This window comes from Bactrocera latifrons, unplaced genomic scaffold (genome assembly GCF_001853355.1).
Source record: "Bactrocera latifrons isolate USDA-ARS-PBARC rearing strain unplaced genomic scaffold, ASM185335v1 scaffold_24, whole genome shotgun sequence".
Lineage (NCBI taxonomy): Eukaryota > Metazoa > Arthropoda > Insecta > Diptera > Tephritidae > Bactrocera > Bactrocera latifrons.
The window spans coordinates 1,534,051-1,555,879 of NW_017535963.1; the positions used below are offsets into that span (position 1 = coordinate 1,534,051).

A 21,829-nucleotide genomic window follows, 5' to 3' on the forward strand; every position below is an offset into this window, starting at 1 on the left:
CTCATCAGATAGTGTCATCGTCCATGGCTCTGCACCATATAGCAGGGCGGGAATAACAAGTTACTTAAAATGCTTGGTCTTTGTTTGTCGAGAAAGCACGCCTCAAATTAGAGTGGTCTCTTTCAGAGGCTCAGAACCTCCGAGGCCGAGCTCTGACGAAATTCGTTAAGTCAAATCTATACTACCTAAGCTGATTAAATAGAAGCTATGGCGTTACTGAAGTTGTAGAAATTTGAGGAAACGATAGTCACAAACCGAGTTCGATCCCTTTGACCGACCGACTAACAAAAGAAGAAACTAAGAAGATCGCAGCTACTTGAAGATATAACCAGCACAGCCCTAGAAAATTGGTTTGTGCTGTTTAGTGAGTGACATAAAATACCAAATCAAGCATATACTGCTCTCTCACTCTCTCTTCCGCTCAAAATTATGCAGCTAACGAATGCATAGAGTTAAATATCGGCACAACAACAATGCGACTTTGGCGCCAACAGTTGTGGCTGCACCTCTGGTCATAGAAATGCATGCCTTTGCGATAGACAATAGCAACAAATGCAACAACAATATCAAATACAACAATAGTGGGAACAACAAATCAATGGCAATCAATGCAACGAGTGTACAAAGTCCAGCTGCCGCGCTGAGTTGCAAGCCCATGAGTCATCGCCGCAGCAACGCTAACCAATGAAACCACAACAACAACGGACAAGAAGTGAGCAAAAATTTGCGCTGAAAAATAGCAAACGCTTTGCGCCCACCACCACCACCACCGCAAACACACACACACGCTTAAAGACTTGCTGCTTAAATACTCGCGGCGCATGCGCAGCGCCCCACAGCCAGACGCGAGTTGCGTGTGTAGGCTGCTGGGGGCAGCTGTTGCTGGGTTTGCCGGCCGTTTTTTGCTTCCTCGCCTCAGCGCTAAGCAAATACTCGCCTGCCAATTTACATATTCACGCGATTTATTTATAAACCGCTATTTGCAGAGACAACAATGTTTTATGCACAACAACAATAGTTTGCCGCTTTTGCTTTTGTTTTAACGACCATACCGGTGTGTGACGCGAACGTGGCGGTTGTTGTTGCTGCTGTATTTTCTTCTTAATAGCCACATGTGTATTAACTGTTTGACATGCCAAGTGCAACGGTAATTATGCAAAATGCAATATTTTGCCACATGCAACATCATTATTCAATTTTTCGATTTGGCGCTTTGTGCTTTGCGCTTTTTGTAGTGGGCGTAAGTGGCTGTAAGGCGTGCGCCCGCTGATGGAGATACACCGTAAACCTTTTTTAGAGAAAAACTGTTGGAAAACTGTTTGATTAAGTTGGTGGATTTTTGTTTAGGATGCGGTAGCCAACCCATGTGGAGTCCAGGGTCACGGCTATAAAAGGGAAAGCTTTAGCGGAGCTTCGCCGACATATGCGACTTATGGATTCGCTGAAGTCTAATTGCAGTGTTTGTTCACCTGGGGTGCATCTCCGAGCGGGCGTCAGTTTTGGTCTTGAAACAAGCGACTTGCTATATAAATGTGTATAAAACCGTTACGTAGAAAGCAATCCTAATGAAAAAGAAAAAATACATTGGCTGAATTCAACGAATTAGGAGAGATCGGCTGCGCCGTTGGAAGCAGAGGAATAGGAAGAGCTCCCCTCCGTTATGGAGATCAGGCGGAAAAAGACCTTCTATCCGGCTATAACATCGTGTCTAGCCAGTAAATAAGAAAATGAACCATTACATAGTCAAGCGCATATATAGTACATATAAATTTTTACTCAAACCTCGGTAGCTGTTCTCTCTCGACGAACAAAGATCCAAACTCTAGAAGTCACACAACATCCCTGATCTGCTATATGGTGCAGAGCGTCGTGGAAGCAGAAGAAGAGAAAGACTCCCACTCCGTTGGAAAGACGAGATGGGAAAGGACCTGGCTACACTTGCAATCTCTAATTGGCAGGAAGAACTGGCGCGCTGTTGTAAATTCGGCTATAATCCCATAAGCGGTGTTTACTTTAATAATGAAGAAGAAGAAGATATGTCCACTTAGTTCCGAACAACAAGCGAATGAACCTCTTACTATTCATAGACTTATATCAAATTCAGTCTAGGCAGTGGAGTAGATCCAATTCGAGCATTAATCGATATATTCTCTTCCTCAGTTTGGATTAAAGAATGTAATCCTATGTCGTTCGGGAGCTCAAGGCTCTGTACTACGTTTCATAATTTTTAAGGATTCATACAGATCTTTTCAGCTCAGTGCTCCACGTTTAGGATGAAACGTTTCTAGTGCGCTGTTGTACGATATTTCTACAATTTATCTGAACAAGTTTTGAAACTTGACATTGAATGACAGATTATTATATGGGTTTGAAACTTGGATGAAATACCATAATTTCGGAAGCTACTAGTTTCAAGGTATATTAATTCTTGATCTATGATACACTTATTAAATCATAAGTTTCAGGCGATACCCAATTAGTGCATGAATAGGGAGACTAAAACCAATCAAAAAAATTAAGATCGGCAAAACTTTATATTGTTTCTAAAAAGTTTCGATTTGACTCAGCCATATAGATAGAAGGAATTTAAAAGACACTCAGGGACAACTTGTCTCCTTTAAGACCTGCTTTAAACAATGGACTCTAAAGGAACACCTTAGATCTTGGAACAATAGCAACACAGAGAATACCACACAAATGACTGTGTTGATAGTGGATCGACCAAACAGCTTCTACTTTTAGGACGGAGGAAAGTAAACAAAATTGTGGCTCTCATCAGAGCCCATCTACCTTTAAGGTGCATGTGCAAAGAGTGATGAGATACTAAGACATCAGTTCTGTTGATTTCCTAGCTTTCTGTCGATTGAGTTATTGGGCTGTTAGAGTGAAAAAACTCAGAGACTTCGTTAATTGCAAAGTGTTATTGAACAAAGGGCCTTATAATGGCTTAAATGCCATCCCTTACGGACTGGCGTGGCTGCTCCTCCCTTTTCAACCAAACAACCATCCAAGATAATGGGATCTGCCAAGTTTTCAATTTAGTTTATATACTGACTATTGCCGTATATGGACCAAAGCATATAGAAATTCCTAACGGGAGTCTCCTACGTGTATCAAATAAGCAGCAAATTTTAACGATTTAGTCGAACTTTCGTTGATTGCAATAATTTTTGTATTCTTTGGACGAACAGCAAGCATTCGAAGATATTTGTGCATCGTTCGTTTCCCCGTTTATCGAATCTTCGTAATTGCAATACACCTAGATTTATAACCACTCAAGTAACGTAAACACATAAAGATTTTTCAAAATAATTTGGATAACATTTAATGTCACCACAACAATAATTCTGTCGAAATATACTAATTCAGCCTCTCGATCTTTTACGAAAATCAGTAGGCTGTTACTAATACTTGAAGTACAAGTATGCTCGACCTCCATAAAAGATTTGCCAACCAGAGCTGTTAGATCATAACATAAGCTAAACTGCTATATTTGTTTCGCCCAGTGCATTCACATGTTATTAATTTATGTTATTAAGTGAACGAAATGCATATGCAGACATTGTAATTTTACGTGATTGTTTCTTATTTGCCATTATAATTTTCATTCAATGAATTTAGCATGCGCATACAAGTGACACTTTTATATTCTTACGGTTGTTTGGTTTGAGTAAGCACCATCAACAACACCGCCGCCGTCACCACCACCACAACCGCCATCAACAGCGCCGTCGCCGTCATTCTTGCCACCACCACCAGTTGGCAACACCTCAACACCTCCGCTTCGCCACAAGAAATTATTACTGCGCGATTTATGAACTGAATTAATTAAGGCATTACAGATCTTATGCCATAGATATAGATACAGATATGGGTATCTCACTAGTCACACACACACACACACATGTATGCAAATCGTTGGTGATAAATGTTGGTGAATGCAACGGCATATTGGCATATTGACACAATGATTTGCATTCAATGGCGCAAATGGCAGCGCGTTTGTTCTTTGACTTGTTGTTTGTGTTGCTGTTATTAATATTATTATTGCAGTTGTTGTTACCATATTATGGTTGATGTTTGCTACTATTGTTGTTGTCAATATTTTTGTTGTGGTTTTTTAGGGTCATTAATATCGACGGCATGAATCACAGTGATTATGTTTTGATTCCGCTCCGATTTCAAATCGATTTCCACTCATTTCGTTAATCCATTAAAGCGTTTAACGGTATTTGCATTTGTATTTAGTTGATAAATTGATTATTTTGCTTTTTGCGATTTTTGCGATATTGTGCTATGTAAAAAAGAATGATTGTTTAGAATTTGCGCGAACACTTGAATGCCGAGCGTTTCTGCTGGCTGGGAAACGCATATTCATATTTCGTGCAACCAACGAAAAATGCGATTGCTTCGTGTGCTTGTGTTACATAATATGCCGGGATTTTCGCGTATTTAATTACTCATCGTGACTTAAGTATCCTAATCAATCAAAAGTGGGATTAGCGCGTCAAATTTCACTCAGTGGCAACACCAAATGTCACATTTCGATATAAAGCTATAAGTATGTAGATACAATTTGTATGTAGGTATGTGTTTGTACACAAAATCATTAAAGTATATAAAACGCTATTGCTTTCTCAGACAGTGAGACTACTTGTCGAGTGTGTTTTACTTCAAATTCATGTTTAACAGAGAACACAACGCAACGAATGTAAAGAAAAAATTTTGCGACTGATATGCTAAGCGGTCTACGGGGTATTTGATTTGGTATTTGCTGATTACGAATTTGAGTTCAAAATTTTTCAGCACGTACAGTTATTTTTGTAATTTTAGTAAATGCTGCTAATAGTAATAGAAACAGGAACGGGCTTTTTCTGTAGTAATCCATATAAAGAAGGCAGCTTCTAGATAAATAATGGTGTTCAGTTCTTCAGGCCTAAATTGCGAGCGTTACACAAAATTCTAAATGGGTTTCTGCTCTTATCCAGCGTAAGCAGACGCGTTCAAGTGGTTAGAAAAGCGGCAATTAGAGTTAACCGTAGCGCCAGTACTAAGCCTCACTGCGGTAGGTTGTGCAAACAGGCAATAACAAAGCTCATAGTAGGTAACAGACGATCTGACCCGCTCGAAATCCAACTTCTCGCCAAACGGGAGCTTAGCAATATTGCAGAGGTCATCACACCTACCAAAGAGTCAACATAAAATTTTGTTTTCAAATTTGTTGAAACTTTTACCGAAAAGTTTCAATTGATGAAACAAGTTTATGGCGTTGATTGCCTATCCCGTAGCAGAGTGCACGAGTGGTTTCAACGTTTTCAAAGTGGYCGTGAGGACATAAATGACGATCAACATGTGGGCCAATCAAAATCCGTGATCACCGGAAATTCCATCGAAACTGTGCGTAAATTCATCAAAAATCAGCCGACATCACCATTGAAATTCATGGAAATGGAATTGAACATCTCCCAAACATCAATTTATCTCATTTTGACCGAACATTTGGGCATACGAAAGCTGTGTGCACGGTTTGTTCCGCACAAATTGACTGACGACCAAAAATTGCTCTCCTCGATCGTCGCTTGTGTCCGATTATTTGATCAAGAATCACATTTTAACCATTAACCACTCCCCGTATGCATCTGATATGGCAGCGTGCGACTTCTTCCTTTTCGGAAAAATGCATTTGCCCATGAAAGGCAAGCGTTATGCTCTACGTCTGGCCATTCAAAAGGCTTGCACCGGCATACTGGCGGCCATACCGGCCAATGAGCTACAACACTCGTTCGAAATGCTTTTATACTTTTTTTTTGGAAAAAAGCTGTATTGAAGCAGAAGGAGATATTTTGAATAAAATAAATTGAATTGAAAAACCATTTGTTCTGTTTTTTTAAGTCCTGTTTATGTTGGAACGCACCTTGTAATACAGTAAATAGGAAGTGGTATTCAAAAATCATTGAAAATAGGTTATCACAAATAGTTTTAATGAAAAAGTAAAAACAATAAAATAAAAATTTCAAACACATAGATTGATATTTTTGGATATTTCGCAAAGCTTTCAAAAATATTTCGCAGAATTTTTCAATGTTGTCATACGTTTAACCTGAGCCATGCCCTTTCTGCATACAAATATGTACTACTACTACTTTAAGTAGGTTTTATTTATATATAGTATGTACGGTTGCTTTGTTGCTGTTCGGCCACAAAAAGTACATGAATAAGTCAGCACTTCAACGAAAAAGGGTTCAAGTACAGGTTAAGTCAACAAAAGCGTTAATGATAAGCGTTGACAAGCGCAACAAGTCGAAAAATTCAAAGTTAAAATATTCATACAGAAGTATTTATATATATGCTATATACTTATACACATGTATGTGTGTGTTAAATGTGAAGGAACAGCTATCAGCAATGGCAAATAGTGTGTAGCAAGAACATTTACTTAACATTGATCGCACATTTTCGGCAGTGGCAGTTGACGACAAGCCTCCGCTTGCCACTTCGTACTACATTCAAAAGTTCAATATTACATTTAGCTGGGTTGTACTTTTTATACGCGGACACAGTGCGCTTTACAAGAGTTTTATATAAAGTCTAAGCAGGTATACACCAGCGTGGGAGACTGTTTTTTTTTTCTTTTCTGCAGAGCTGCTGAAGAGATTGTTGTTGGGAGTAAACGAATCCGGCTTGATTCGTCATGAAGGCTCGATCGTCAGAGACCCAAAAAGGGACATTCCGAAACCCTCTCACAATTCGACTGAATCACTGATGACTTCAATCACTGCATCCTACACCTACCTACATCCGAAAGATATTTGGATGGGGCGGAGTCGGTGGAGGATCGGCGCAGTGAGCTTTTTCACAAATGGATCGAAACTCCAGGGGAAGCTTGATCAACTTTTGTTTTAGACTGCCAGATCACTGTAGTGGCTTTCAAGCTGAAGTGGCAGCCGTCGCGGAAGCAGACAATGTACTTTCCCGAAGTTCTTCTAGAAAAGCATATATGTATATACGCCGATACCAGGGCTGCTTCGAAGGCATTAAGGTCGCTGACAGTGATCTCAAAGCTAGCGAAGGAGTGCATAACCCTATCAGCAGTAGCATCATGCTACTTCCGTATTAAACTTGTCTCAACAAAAACTGTCTGTGAGCCACAGTGGAATCGTTGAAAATTGTGGAGTTGAATATCTGAGCTTCATGCTAGTTCAGTGAACTTTGAACAGAATTGCGAAAGAGCTTAAAAGGTCCACTCAACTGCAATGATAGGTATTCTAGTTGGGCACTGTCTCATTGGCACGCAGGCCAAAGATTTTGGAGGAAGCAACTTGTCAAAGTTGCAATTAAGAAGATAAGGGTTAAACAACTAAAGAATGATTAGAATCGTTCTTCGTACAGAATGGTGGTATTTCGAAAAAATAAGAGAAATAATACTATGTAAGTTAAAAACCTGAAAATCTAATACTCATTTGCGATCGAACTTAGCGCTACCTTACTCGAGTTTATGTCAATGGCTTTGTTGACAAAACTAACAACACTCAAGCTCAGCTTAGTAGCAGCCTTTGCAGTGTTGACGATGGTTTTGCTTTACTTTTTCGCTGATTAAGAAGATTCAAACGCGCCGATAACTGGGTTCGGGTATAATGTTGAAGGAAATTGCGTCAGCCGCAGGCCGTCTAATATGCCTTAAGTATATCTAATGCGCTGGCAATATTTGTCGAAGTGCGCCGCTGCTGCACTTCTTTTTTGTGGACTCTGTTTTGTATTTTTTCTTCAAACGAAATTTCGACAGTGCGAAAAAAACTATTTTGCAAGACACCTTTAGTTCGAAAAAATAGGAAAAACAGCAAAAAATATTCGATTTGAGGTTGGGTTTTTTGGCAACAGTAGCGCTACGGTAGCCAAGCTGCATAAACATTCGCTGCGAACGGAAGGTGCACATTAGGGTTTGATTTTCAGTTGGCCCACTCTGGTTTTGCCCTAACTATGTATATATCTAGGTCTGCATGTATGTATGTTTGTATTCTACCGACTTCGTGCAATTTTAGGGCACGTAGCGCAGTGAGGCACAAACTCACACATGTACAACGAACGAGTTGCCAACAGTAGCTGCCTTTTTTGACACTTCGGCTCCCCTACCTGCCCACATTTGTCTGTGTCTTGTGAGTACTCAGCGCTTCATCTGGCAACTTGCAACATTGCGCGACAATTGCGGCATAATTGACGCCACAGTAGGTGACTAATCAACATTTGACGATCATAAGTTGCTCGCAGCGCTCGGAGTAGGCAAATTGATTGATTCTATCGGGAACGCATTGACATTTTGCATAATTTGAGAAAATGCGCCGATTCGTTGACGCCGATTGCCTGCTTCGTAATTATGCAAGTCAAAATTTGTCAATTGTCAAATATTTGTTTATGACAGCGCCACGAAGGTTTGGTTCTGGGCTTGCATTCGCAAACTCGTACTTGAGTAATTTGCATGCCTACACAAAAATAGCTTCCTTGATTGGGTAATAATTTCGAGATCATAATTGTTTGGTGTGGATCGTCAAGAATGATGCACCGTTACGTAAGCGCTGAATACGGAAATATAATCAAATATTTTTGCATCAACGAGTCACAGCCGTTGTAAGGGGGTTTCTGTCAGAGTATGGCAACCGTTTGAACGCAGTCGACAACCGTCGAGTCCAGAGAGACTTTAAGGGAAAAGGTTTTTGTTAGAAAATGATTATAATTGAGAAATTAAAGATCATACCTATAGCCAAGCCGAAAATTTAATCTAAAGAAGAGATCTAAAGCTTCTGACTTCAATTTGCAGTCTGTCTTACAGGATTAGTCCGGAAAGTAACAGGACTGACTTTTTTCCGCCGCAACTGTACTTCGGAGCGTGTACGCACCGACTTTATTCGGTATAGGGCGTTACTAGCTAACGGACGAGCGGCTTGTCAACGTCTGTTGTTTCCGAGCACCTGGAGAGTCTAGGCAAACATTTTCCAGCCACGTGTTTTTGTGGGTGGTGCAATGCAGCGTTCGTTAGAGCAGAGCTACGCGATTAAATTCTGTGTGCAACTCGGAAAATCTGCGACAAAGACGTTTGATATGACCAACCCGGCTTACCCAGATATTGCTTTAGCAAGAAGTGGTGTGTTTCGGTGACACCAACCCTTTTTGGAGGGCCGACAGGGGTAGCTGATGAAGACCGGAAAAATGAGCAAATCCAAAATGAAAACGATGCTCATTGTGACATCAAAAGCATTGTCTACCATGCATTTGTTCCTTCTGGACAAACCTTCAACCCCAAGTTTTACGCGGAACCCTCAAGGGTCAATTGGGTCCGACAAGACATTACTTATTTCGTATAGTGCCTTCCGTGACACTTTCACTGCTTGGAAATCGAGCTGGCAGCGCAGCAACGACACAGAAGGAGGCTACTTTGAAAGTTTTTAAAGATTTGTAACGACTGGTTACAATATACATTTTTTTAAATCGACTCAGTCCTTTTTTTTTCCGGACAAACCGTGTGCATAGATGAGTCAGCTAAATAGATTTCTAAGCCTACTAGTAAACTCTTGAACAAAGGTTGTCTTAGATGTCACTTGAAGAATCCCTTATGAAAACAATTCAGATAGTCTCTCTTAAAAAACAGTCACAAGCTCCTGACCCAATTTTACATAAAGGGTGAACATTAATCTCTATTAACTGCAATAAGTCTTCTTTTGCTTTATTGTATCTTCAAAACGAGTGAGCTCAGCAATCACTGAACAACAACCAGAACCTATGCGACTTTGTCGATTTTGTGTAAGGCTAGGAGAAATCATCTTATCAATTTTTGAGGCTTTCGCGAAACTGAGACTGAAGCGCTCAAAACCTTTCGTCGATCTATGAGGTGATGCACTGAAAGGAGTTTTTGAGCAACATGATGGTCAAAAATCTGTCCATGAGATTTTTGGACCAACTCCATGACCTGATCTAACCTTAAACGACACGACTTTTACTGCCAACCTGATAGATTTAGAGTCAATTATATGATTATTTACAGATGTTGACATATCCTTGCAAAAAATCACAACTTTTCATGGCTCGATATACAATTTTCCATTTCAATTTCTTAAAATATAAAGAAGTAGTATAACTTTTTTATAATTGGAAAAAAATAGTTTTTTCCCGCTTACTTGTAGTACTTATACTCAGAGCAAAACACCGCTGATTAACATACCCGTATGCTTACGTGCTTATGTAAGCAAATTTGAAATGCAAAAACAATGCGAAAATACGTATTTTTCTACGCCAATTAAAATATTTACCGAATTACGTATTTTATGCGTAAACTTAAAAAGTCAAACAACACAAAAAATTTGCTCATACAATTTGCTACACTTTAAAAATAAAACAAAAATCCTTGAAAGATGTCAATAGCCTTTGAGGGCGTGAAAAAAGCAAATTTTATAAGCAAGCCTAGTGGTAATGAATTATGCAAATACAAAAACAAAATTTAGCAAAGCAAAAAGCGCGCGTAAAATTCTTTCTGCTAGAGCACTACAAAAACACCAAACACAATAAATAACACGGACGAAAACAATCCCCAAGCACACACATTGGTGCTGAATCGACGCGGTGGGGTTAAGGGAAATTGCCAAAAGTGTCAACGTACCTTGGGAAGCTGCGATTTAGCGTTGCTGCCGCATACCTGAGCACATGTTTCACGACGTCTTACGCACTCAGCACCGCTGTCGCCGCCACAGCAACGCCGCCGGGATCAATGCCTTGTGCGCGGCGTCCGTAAATGCTCATTTGAATTTGGCAAAAATCAATGATTCCGTGGCGTCTTCGCGCCACAATAGCGCTTACGGCATAAAGGAAAAACAACACATAAGTTGTATGTATGTATTTATATGCATCGTCATACACAAAACTCACGCACCTTGTGCGTAAAGCAGTTTCAGCGTTGGAACGAGCGTCTAGCTTGAAGCGCCGACTATGCTACCATAAGGTGTTCCTGCTTTGGGGGCGCACATTTACAATATACACACATGCATACATGTATGCATATGCATACATATAAACATGTTTAGCTACGCATTATGCAGGGGTAAGTTTATTTACATTTGATTTGTATTTATTATAAGAAGTTGCGTTGTTTTCTGAACAACACTTTGGCGTCATGTGGCAATTGTGTACTGCTGTGGGTTACTTTGATTATTGAGAAAATTCCATGAAGATCTATGGTTCCTTGCCAAAATGAATATGAAATTTCGCGCGTTCGCCTTGAAAAAGAAGGGTAGCACTTGCGAGCGCTTCGCTGAAGTCTGCTGCGCAAAAATATACAGATTTATGTTAGCAATTTGATCATTGGAGTTACTGTGGCGGAACATCATTCTTGTAGAGAAAATTAATTTTCCAGTTGGTTGACGTCATTGGAATGTTGGCGTGTTTGTTCCGGAACCAGAAAACCGCAGTTGAGGAGCTTAGCAGACGAGCAAAGCAGCCGGCAGGCCGCGTTGTTGATTTCCTTATGCAAAACACTACACAAGCGTTTCATTTCACATAAACCGTATTTTTTAAGCACAAACAAATACAACAACCAACAAATTATCCTTTTTTTTATACTTAATAACTAATTATAAGCACTTATCGCAAAGCTCACAAATCTTTTTATTTCACTTTCTTCAACATTTCCGTTGTCAAATAATTTCCGCACAAATTATGACGTTTTCCGGCTACTGCGACATCTATCGTACAGTAGCAAAATATTAATTTGTAATATATTCACTTGGTTAGAAATCTAAGAATTAAATGCTCCATATGAGAACTAACGGCAGAGAACGTACGTCATGAAATACGTTCTCTGTAAGTGCTTTACGTTCTCAGTTGAAATGTTACTTCTTATTCAAATATACACTTTCTAATTAAGTGGGTATTACTTTATGTTGTTGTACTTCTTAGTTGAAGCTTAATAATTAAGTAATTCATGAGAACCGTATTTTTTTTTAATTTTGCATACAATTTTTAACCGAATTCTCCGAAACTTTACCGAATGCAACGCTACAGTTCCGAAAAACCAAAGAACGAATATGCGTAGAATGAGATGAACGCCAAAAAGGCAACCGTAGAAGCAAAAGAGGCAAATTGTGATAGAAAACGTACTGAGTGGAAATAAGAAGTCGTAAGAAAATTTGTGAAAATTCGAATCCTGCGAATATTCATGCAAAAAACATTGTTGAATAAATTCTAGAGATGCGAAAATCTATGATAAATACAAGTTGTTTGAAAAAAAAAAAATAGCAAATCAATAAATGCTGCATATAACCAAAAAGTCGAGCCGCAGTAAAATTTTCGTTGGCCGAAAATTGCGACAATGAAGAAGCTCTGAGTCGTAGCACAAACTACCATAAGAAATTGAAAGATTTCTACCAATGAAACTGCAACACCTGAGCAGAAAAATATAAAAAATTCCTATCAAATTTAAATGAATTAATCAACTGAAAAGTGACAAAATATATTTTTCCAGCAAAAGGTCGAAAAAGTGTCAGAAAAAAGACGTGCGGTTTAAAAAAGTGAAACGTCAGAGCGTATGTGAAGTGAAAAAATCGGTCTAAGGAAAGCTCGACAAATTTTACGACACTTGCGCTTTTTTGCAGGATAGTCTAATTCATTGCAAAAATATTGGAACATTTATAATATACTCAGTTAGAGCGATAATTTATGTAAATATTAAAAAAGCTTAATTAAAGGAAATTCACGAAATGAGTTAACAGCCGCTGATAAATCAAAACCCACAGCACCGCAAGCAAAGTTCACAAGCCACACAAATATAAGACAGCTGTTCTTGAATTTAATCAAATATTTTTGCAAAAGCCGTAATAAATTTCAATTCTAGCTGGTGATTTAAATAGTAAAAACTTTGCATATGATATTGGCAAGAGAACTACATATTTTCTGTAAAGGTATGTGCATATAAATTTAATGCAACTAGCTTTACTCTAGAAAATTATAGTACTACATCCCAGCACTTCTTATTTTAGTATTACCACATCAAAACCACACACCATGTTCTCGGTTGGTAGGTAAATTTCCAAATTATTTTGAAATTATCCGCACATTAATTAAATGTTTTTACATTTTTTAAATATTATTTATATCAATTAAGCCCATTCATCATTTTATTTTAAGCTTTTCAACTATTTAGTTGTTAACGAAATTTACAAGAAATCAATTATTTAAATAAATATCAGCTTCAATTAACATTGTTCTCACTATTAAAACCAATGTGCTTAATGTGTATATTTCTCCAGCAATCAATACTAATTAGTTGAAACTTTTCATGGCATCTCATGCAAATGAATGGCACATCACTCAAGCCGAAAGCACTTTGTATAGAAATTTAATTTACATACGTACATACATAAATATCAGTATCTAAACCTACCTGTCAGCGACTTCTTGCAATGCCAATCATAAATTGATCTCAATGACAGGTAGCAAAAAACCTTCATTTGTTTTATGTTGGGCTTTGAAAATTGAAGAAAGTATATAGAACTTCAGTGTAGTATACATATGCATATTAAATGTTTTCTTATTGCTCAAGCTATTGTAGTTTTTTTTTCAATATTTATACCTATAGTAACTTCGTTCGCCCCAATAGTCTTGCTAAGTTGTGCACAAACACACTCCCCAGCTCACGTACGCCGCTGGGACGCCTGCATTGGCGCGCTTCGCATACACGCACATTATTATTTGTATCCACACATAGAGATGCATCACCCACTCTTTTATTTATCCGTGCAATCATTGCAGTTATCACTAGACTACAACTATCATCGTCAGTCTGCCATAGCAAGTAGCACTCATATATTCTTATTTAAAGGTTTCTAACGAAGAGTGCACATTTATACGTATTCTATGAATGTATGTGTTTACACACAAGTTCTTTTCTTTTCTTTTTGTTATTTGCAAATGTGTTGATATACTTACATTTACACGACTTGTTTTTGTTGCAAAGTACATCGGACTGCAGCATTACTTTCTACACTGCTATCAGCAAGGATAATTAATTTTTATTTAATATACACACATCTTTATAACGAGTTGAAAAACGCTGCGTAACTAATGACGTAAGTAGGTATAGCTAGCCTGTCAAAAGTTCTTATGATTTCAAGTTAAATATTTTATAACTATGGATAATTAGAAAATATGAATTGTCAGCGAAAAAAGTTGCAAGGATATATTGTTATTATGGTTTTTCATCATGCCATATTAATTCAAATACTTTATATGTATGTATGTAGGTATTATAGAATCCAGACATTTTATACATAATGTACGGTTGTTATGCAATGCTTGGACTTCCTCGGACATTTCTTAAGCGAATAAAAATGCGGTATCATTTCGATTACTTAGACCTAATTGTCGTGTAAATGAGCAAAAAATCTCTTAATTCAAGATGCTTTATAAAAAATGTGCTTTGCGAGTTTACGTTATTTAAAACTAAACTTAATTAAAAATAATTTTTTAAATAAATATTCTAGTTATATAGTATATATTTTGTCTAATTTTTTTGCAGATGCGATCGGCTAAGTTACGTGAAATTCTCAATTTATTATTAACCACGTCAAGAACTTAGTGCCGAAGTCCTGAAGGATTTCTGCAGCTGCAGCTGCTACAGCAGCACAGTACGTTAGACGGGCCTTACTACGCTAAACGTTATTCGCACAGAGATAATGTTTAAACCAATCAAGAATTTCATCAATTATATTCATCTAGATGTGTATAAGAGCACAGAGATAATGTTTAAACCAATCAAGAATTTCATCAATTATATTCAGAAGAATGCAAGTAGCAGTGCGATATTTGGCAGCACTACGACAATAGCTGACAGCGAAACCGAACCAGGTGCCGAAGAGATTATCACCGAAACAACAAAAAACATTCGTGTCGAAAGTGAAGCGACACGAGAGCAAAGTGCGAAAGACAGTCGTATAGTTGACACAAAAGTGGTTTCTAAACTTTTGAATGAACAAATAGCGAACAAAAACATGAAGCGCATAGAAGTGAATAAATTAAGTGTTATTAATTGTAAAAAGGCAACCGTTGAAGTGATTAACGGTAATGAGCCGAAGGACATTTCAGTTTATGATGGTGATGATTGTGATGCCGACGATGACATCGAATTGCAAATAAAGAGCAGCGTTATGCTGCGGCCACCATTAAAACGTGCCGGTTCTTTAGTGGAAAATCTAACGGATGAAGTAGACGGGGAGTTGGAGGACGTGCAATCGCAAGGTTCCTTACATGAATACAATGATGCCATCGGTATTGATTCACAAGATGAATATGAGGAGTATCAGCAAGAAGGTGCAGAGACAGTTTCACTGCTCAGCGATGATCGAGCAGCCAATGGGGGAGAGGATACAGCTGACGAAGAATTTAACACTGAAGAAGAGGACGCAGGAGACATATTTCTAGAATTACCGAGTGATCAAGAGCAACGTTTTGAAGGTAAACTATAGTAGAAATTAATGAAGGGGATGATATTCGTTTTACTGATATATTTTTTGAGAAACGGAACTAAATGCAGAGCCTAAGTTTCGAATACTACAATTGTGTAGAATTATGTGTTTTCTTGGTATACAATCTTAAGCGTCAATATTAAAGTCCTAAATATTTATCCTTACGAGTATAATTTTTATACTCATATCTATCAAATTAAAAAATTTGTTCGGAACTAATATTCAATTTTCGAAAATTTTGAATATTTCAGACAGCGAAATAATCGTGCTAAACGATGGGGACATAAACTCTTCAACTGTGTCCGATGTGAACTCGGAAGATCCATTAGCCATCGATGACTTCACACAACCATCGAATTCGGGCATTAAGGATATGTCGAATCCTTTGGATTCTTCCACTCATGATGAGGCTTCCACCAGCGCCGATTTACTATGGATTACAATAGACGACCTAAAGACAAATACTACAACGCCAAATGCAGAAAAAGACTTACCAAGTGATGCAAGTATGATTACGCCTACAAGCACACCACAGCGCATGCTGCCCACTACGACGGTGGGCAAAGAGAAACGCAATAGCGCACTTGCTGCTAGTAGTGGTGCTGATGCGGCAAAGCTAAGCAACCAACGTGATGAAAATGCCGAAGAGTTACGTAGCGACGGCTCCGACTCGGGGCTGGGCAGCGAAACATCGACGCTGCAGACAACGCTAAACAGTCTGGCCGACACCAGCCAGTTGACGGCGCCCAACGACAGCAGTGCCGTCAATACGTCCACAGTTAACAGATCCAAAGTAATTACGAATAATGCTTGCAGCAGCAGCGGCGACAGTGGCATTGATGCTGCCAATGTAACATGCGTAGACGGTGCGAGACCCAACTCCAGCGCTATTGTGCCTGTTGCTGTTAGCGTCGCCTTGCCACCACTATCTGCGTTAGCGAAACCGCTGCGTTCTAATTTGAAACGACGACTCGAGGAGGACGATGCACTCATCGACGCCACACACGAAACACAGCTGGCTACCACCAGCGTCGGTACGCAAGTTAAAAAGCTTAAACGCTCGATTAATTTCGAAAATGTGCAAGTTTACTACTTTCCGCGGCAACAGGGTTTCGGTTGTGTACCCTCAGCGGGCGGTTGTACGCTGGGCATGGGCGCACGTCACATCGGCTTCAAAACACTCACACTGGCCGAACATGCTGCCGAATTGCGACGTGCGCATCGCTTGCAGCTGCAAGAGATCAATCCACGCGGTTCGTCGAGCGATGACAGCGAAGAGTCCGAAGAGGATTACTTAAGTGAGGGCAGCGGCTCCGATTTGGATGCCGAATCGAATGGTTTTCTGCAACCGGTATCGCCGAAGCAGCGGCGCGCACTTCTCAAAGCGGCTGGTGTGCGCAAAATCGATGCTGCCGAGAAAATCGAATGCCGCGACATACGCAACTCACGTGAGGTGTGCGGCTGCGCGTGTGTGGAATTCTGCGATCCGGAGACTTGTGCCTGCAGCCAAGCGGGCATCAAATGTCAGGTGAGTGAACTGTATAGATTTTTTATTTTTTTTTTGGAATTTAAAAACTATACCTTACTTATGCTTACTTTAATATTGAACATCATTTGCACTCACTTTAGGTTGATCGCGCCATGTTTCCCTGCGGTTGCACTCGTGACGCCTGCCTCAACACAGTCGGCCGTGTTGAATTCAATCCGACGCGCGTACGCACACACTTCATACACACGATTATGCGTTTGGAAATGGAGAATCGCCAACAACAGAATCCACCACTCTGCAGCACGATGAGCAGTTACAGCTTGTCGGCCGCCTGCGCTACCACCGCCACCGTTGTGGGTCCACACAGCAGCGCCCTACCGCCGACGCCATCGTACGCCAATACACTACCGGGCAGCTATTATGCCATGCAAACACAATCAAATTACAGTTCGGGTTACGCATCGCCCGCATATCCAAGTGAACCGGCTGCCAATTACTATCAGCAACAAAGCACCGCCACAGCCACCCATTACAGTGCAGTAAGTTCTAGCGATTTGCAAACGACCGCAGAACAACAACAACAAAGCTTTCAATTGGACACGCTGGATGCAGGACTATTCTCGGGCAGCGCGTCGACCGCCACAGCGTATGGCGAAATGATGCCAGCTTACAGCAGTGCGGTTGGTGTGTCGGCGAGCACCGCCACAGTGAGCGCTTACCACCAGAACGTGAACTATTCGACACAGGTAAGTACTGTGGCATGAAATTGTCAATATAGAGTTTAGTCCTTGACCAAATTAAAATTCGCATCCCCACCGGTTACTTAGACCCGATTTTCGTAGCATCCGATGTCTGTTAATAATTAAACTAAATTTTTTTTAATACATAGTATATAAGCCTTGATACCTAAAAATAACCTTAAAACTTTTGAAAATCTGAATTCTTCAAAACTGTAAGAATATTTTTTTCTTATCGGGCGATTAAATATTTACAATTGCAGGTCACCACCTACACTGCCTATCAGCAAACTACAAGCGCTGGCGGCTACCTACCGCAGCACAACCAGCAAAGCGCCACCGTGGCAGCAGCAGCGCCAGCACCGTCAACGCTAGCGCCACCACCAACGACCTACAGCTCTTGCGCCGTACCATCGCTGCCACCCTACGGCACCGCTACCACAACCGCAGCAGCAGCGCAATATCAAGACACGAGTAGCTATGCGCTTGTCGATACCACAGCGCCCAGCTGCATTAGCATGGAGGACAGCGGCGGCAGCGAAATGGGTAGCGACGCAGAAGGCATATCCAGCGCCAACCACACTATCAATGCCACTAAAGGCAGCACCAGCACCGACAGCTCAATCAACATCGCTACTACCAACAACAACAATAATACTTGCTGCAACAAAAGCGACACCAACACGCACATCATCCCTTCTGCTGCTGACGATTGCGAAAGTGCCAGCAAAAGCGACATTAGCGTAGACAGCGACAGCAATTTCATACAACTCAGCACACCGATTTCCAGTGCAACACGTCTATCACAAATCAATGATCTACTACAACACAATCGCCATACAACCGCCACACTGGTGTCCGTCTCACACACGACGTGTTTGAGCGCAAATGGTGGCAACAACACCGTCGTCAGCAGCCGCACCGTCACTACCGATTGTGATTACAGCGACAGCAATAGTCAAGATGCGGTACAAAGCGAGACATTAGTCGAGTTAAAGGCCGAAAATTTGGAAGCCGCAATACAAACCAAACCAACACAATCCACAAACTCAGTCGAGTCGACGAAAAGTTGCGCCACAAATGCTACAGCCAAACCAAGTGTGGAGCCCGATAAAGCGGAAGCGTTGGAAGCACCACAAATCGTTGCAAACGCTAGCCATAATGCCACAGAAGACGCAAACATACCTATGGGTGCTGATGTCGATAGCATTGCTGCAACAAGCCACAACACGGACGAGGTTACGAAAACGCTTAGTCAAGCGGATGCCTTGAACGGCGTTGGTAGCACGGATAGCGACGATCAATCTGAGCAATCAGAGAACGGCACTGTTGTGACTGCAACTGCAGTCTGAGCTGCTGTGACGGTTACAGGCGCTTGTTGAAAGGCGATGGCAACACAAACACAAAGACACTCAACAATCAGCTGCTTTGCAGGCACTCACAATCTCACACCTGCGGCAGCGCCGCGCTTTCTGCGTCACTCTTAGCAATTTTTAAGACAAGACTTGATTTCTATTAGCCTCTAGTTGTGGTAAGCGTAAAACGGTATGAGGAAAAGCACATTGGCAGCATACGAAAAAAAAGGATATAAAAAAAAAAATTAAGCGGATTTTTTTAAGTGAATTTTGCCGCTATCGAACGTTAAAATCGAAATCATATATATATATGAAAAATATTTACAAAAAAAAAGTAAAAGCAAGAAACAATTATACTTATAAGCTAAGCTGACTAGCAGCCGTAATGAATGAATGAATTTTTTGTAGCCAAGCAGCAATCTGCTTCGATAAGTAATGTTAAGTTTTTCTTCTTTGTTGCACTCACTACTCACGAGATAACTTATGTATAGAATTTGTATAAAAAAACAAGACACACACACACTATGACACACACGCAATTAGTAATTTCCACCACAGCATTGACTGTTTGAATTAACTTGTGGTATATACATACATACATACCTATATAATATATACTATAGTGTTAATTAATGTACATATATAATATATATATATATATATGTAAACAAGTTCATATTCCTTTTTAAATTATGGCTAATAAATGAAAATACTACTATCTATAATATTATGCATATGTGTGTTAAAGCAATGTGTGTGTGGTTATGTAACCTCCCTCAAATTTTGTTGGCTTTTAAGTTTTTTTTATGCTTATTTAATTTTTTTTTATTTATGTGTGTTGGCAGTTAATTCCATATTTAGCAAATATAGCTGCGGAAGGCATTTGTATCGGTGAATTTTAAAAATATTTTGCAAAACACTCTTAATTGTTTTATTCTTCTTGTTATACTACCGAATTGAAAAGCACAACAGAACGGATAGTGTTTTGTTTATAATGGTATTTTATTGGAAAAATAACGAAATTGGAGTAACCTCACTCCATAAGTTTTCATCTTCACCTTGTTTGAACTCACCATAAGGCAGCTTTGTTTAACCGACAAATTTGTTTTCCATTTTTTGGGAATTTTGAAAATTTAATTGCCTTTTTAGCAGCAAACGTTAAGAAAAGCAATCAAATTTGTTTAAATTTTCTCAATTTTTTTATTTTATTTTCCTATTTTTATTTTTGACTTTTTTGTTTTTTCTTTTGAGACACAGTTTTTTTTTACAGTGTACATAACATATGGAGGTTTATTTTTGCTTTTATTTTTTCAAAAATTATAAAAAGCCACTATTGTTTTCAATAAACATATGAAGATCAATTGAAAAAGAAAAATTAGCTGAATATTTGAATAACTTCAACACAAGCATACACAAAAGTCTTTAAACTCTGCTTCCCAGTGTTTCTGTAACTTTTTAAATCTAACTTCAAATCCTAAAATATTTTATTTAATTTTGATGAAATATTTTTTTAATATATATAATAAAAAATATTTTATTTAATTTTTAATGAAATATTTTTTAATTATATTTTTTTATTACATAATTTTTTTAATTAAATTATTTTTTTATTAAATTATTATTTTTTATTCAATTTTTTTTATAAAATTATTTTTTTATTAAATATTTTTTTTATTAAATTATTTTTATATTAAATTTATTTAAATTTCGCTGTTTCTCTGCCTCAACACACGTCTTTATTTTATTGTATGTACATAAGTTCTAAGTACTATTGCTTCCAACTAATTAGCTTACAGGTAATTATAATTTTTTGTTTCAGATTATTAGCATAAGCCGGTCTAAATGAGTTAACTGATAATTAATTATTACTATTATTATAAAATTATTGTTTGCTGATTGGGGCATTCGGCGCAATGAAACGATTTTTGAAATTAATAAAATAAGACTTCTGCTAAAATTTGTGTTTTGTGTTTATTTTTTGATCCTTTGTTTTATGGCATTTTGTTAGTTTTTAATTCTCCTGGTTATAAATAATTATAATTTTTATAAAGCAACATATTGTTAATTAAATAAATATGTACACATAAATGAAATAAAGAATTTTAAAATATTAAATTGAAAAATATAACAATCAAAACTCAGTTACAAAATATATTGGAATCGAAAATGTTCTCGGTCATTCACTAAATAATTGTGTTTGGTGAATTTTTTCGCAACCAACTTCACACTTAACCGATTTGCCGTTATATATTTGAACAGCTGATCTAGTAAGGCTTTTTTGACTAAAAAAAATTTTTTTTGGAATAATTTTTACTCTGTGTTTGCTTGTTTTCGAAGATGGAAGATCAGAAACCACATTTTCGGCATTTTTTACTCTTTTACTATCAAAAGTGTAAAAATGCTCCAGACTTGGCACCTTCAGTCTATTACTTCTTTTGGTCTCTGCAAAATTTTGTGTATGGGAGAAGCAACCTTCCCCTCAAATTAGAAATAGAAATTAGACGTCAAAGGCAAATCGGACCAGTTTTTTGCCTACAATGTTCCAAAATTATATGAACGGTGAATCAATCTCTTAACCGAAAGATAGCAAAAGGTATTGGTTTGAAATGGAAAATAAATAATTTCGTAAAAGCTTTTACACAAAAAAATTGCGTAAATTACACTAAGAAAACGAGACCACTTAGTGAACGACTGAAATATTAATAAGCACTTGTAACACTAAAAAACAAAAAATTTATAATAATTAAA

General features: G+C 38.6%; 1 protein-coding gene across 2 annotated transcripts; it reads left to right on the plus strand.

Annotated features, from left to right (window-relative positions):
• The first annotated feature begins 12,133 nt into the window (after positions 1-12,133).
• LOC108969116 lies at positions 12,134-20,044 on the plus strand. Of its 2 annotated transcripts, XM_018933645.1 has the most exons (7): positions 12,134-12,938; positions 13,017-13,054; positions 14,555-14,708; positions 14,775-15,489; positions 15,752-17,028; positions 17,130-17,735; positions 17,990-20,044. In XM_018933645.1, the coding sequence occupies exons 4-7, from the start codon at positions 14,778-14,780 to the stop codon at positions 19,076-19,078; spliced, it is 3,684 nt and encodes a 1,227-aa protein (XP_018789190.1). In that variant the 5' UTR covers positions 12,134-12,938; positions 13,017-13,054; positions 14,555-14,708; positions 14,775-14,777; the 3' UTR covers positions 19,079-20,044. The 2 variants fall into 2 exon arrangements, with proteins under 2 accessions (XP_018789190.1, XP_018789189.1); XM_018933644.1 differs by lacking the exon at positions 13,017-13,054.
• The last annotated feature ends 1,785 nt before the right edge of the window (positions 20,045-21,829 follow it).

Excerpts from the sequence above, each read along its gene's own strand:
- LOC108969116 (XM_018933645.1), top strand. The coding sequence starts at position 14,778 with ATGTTTAAACCAATCAAGAATTTCATCAATTATATTCAGAAGAATGCA. Across the intron at positions 15,490-15,751 it reads TCAAGAGCAACGTTTTGAAG|ACAGCGAAATAATCGTGCTA; the intron begins GTAAACTATAGT and ends TGAATATTTCAG. Across the intron at positions 17,029-17,129 it reads AAGCGGGCATCAAATGTCAG|GTTGATCGCGCCATGTTTCC; the intron begins GTGAGTGAACTG and ends CACTCACTTTAG.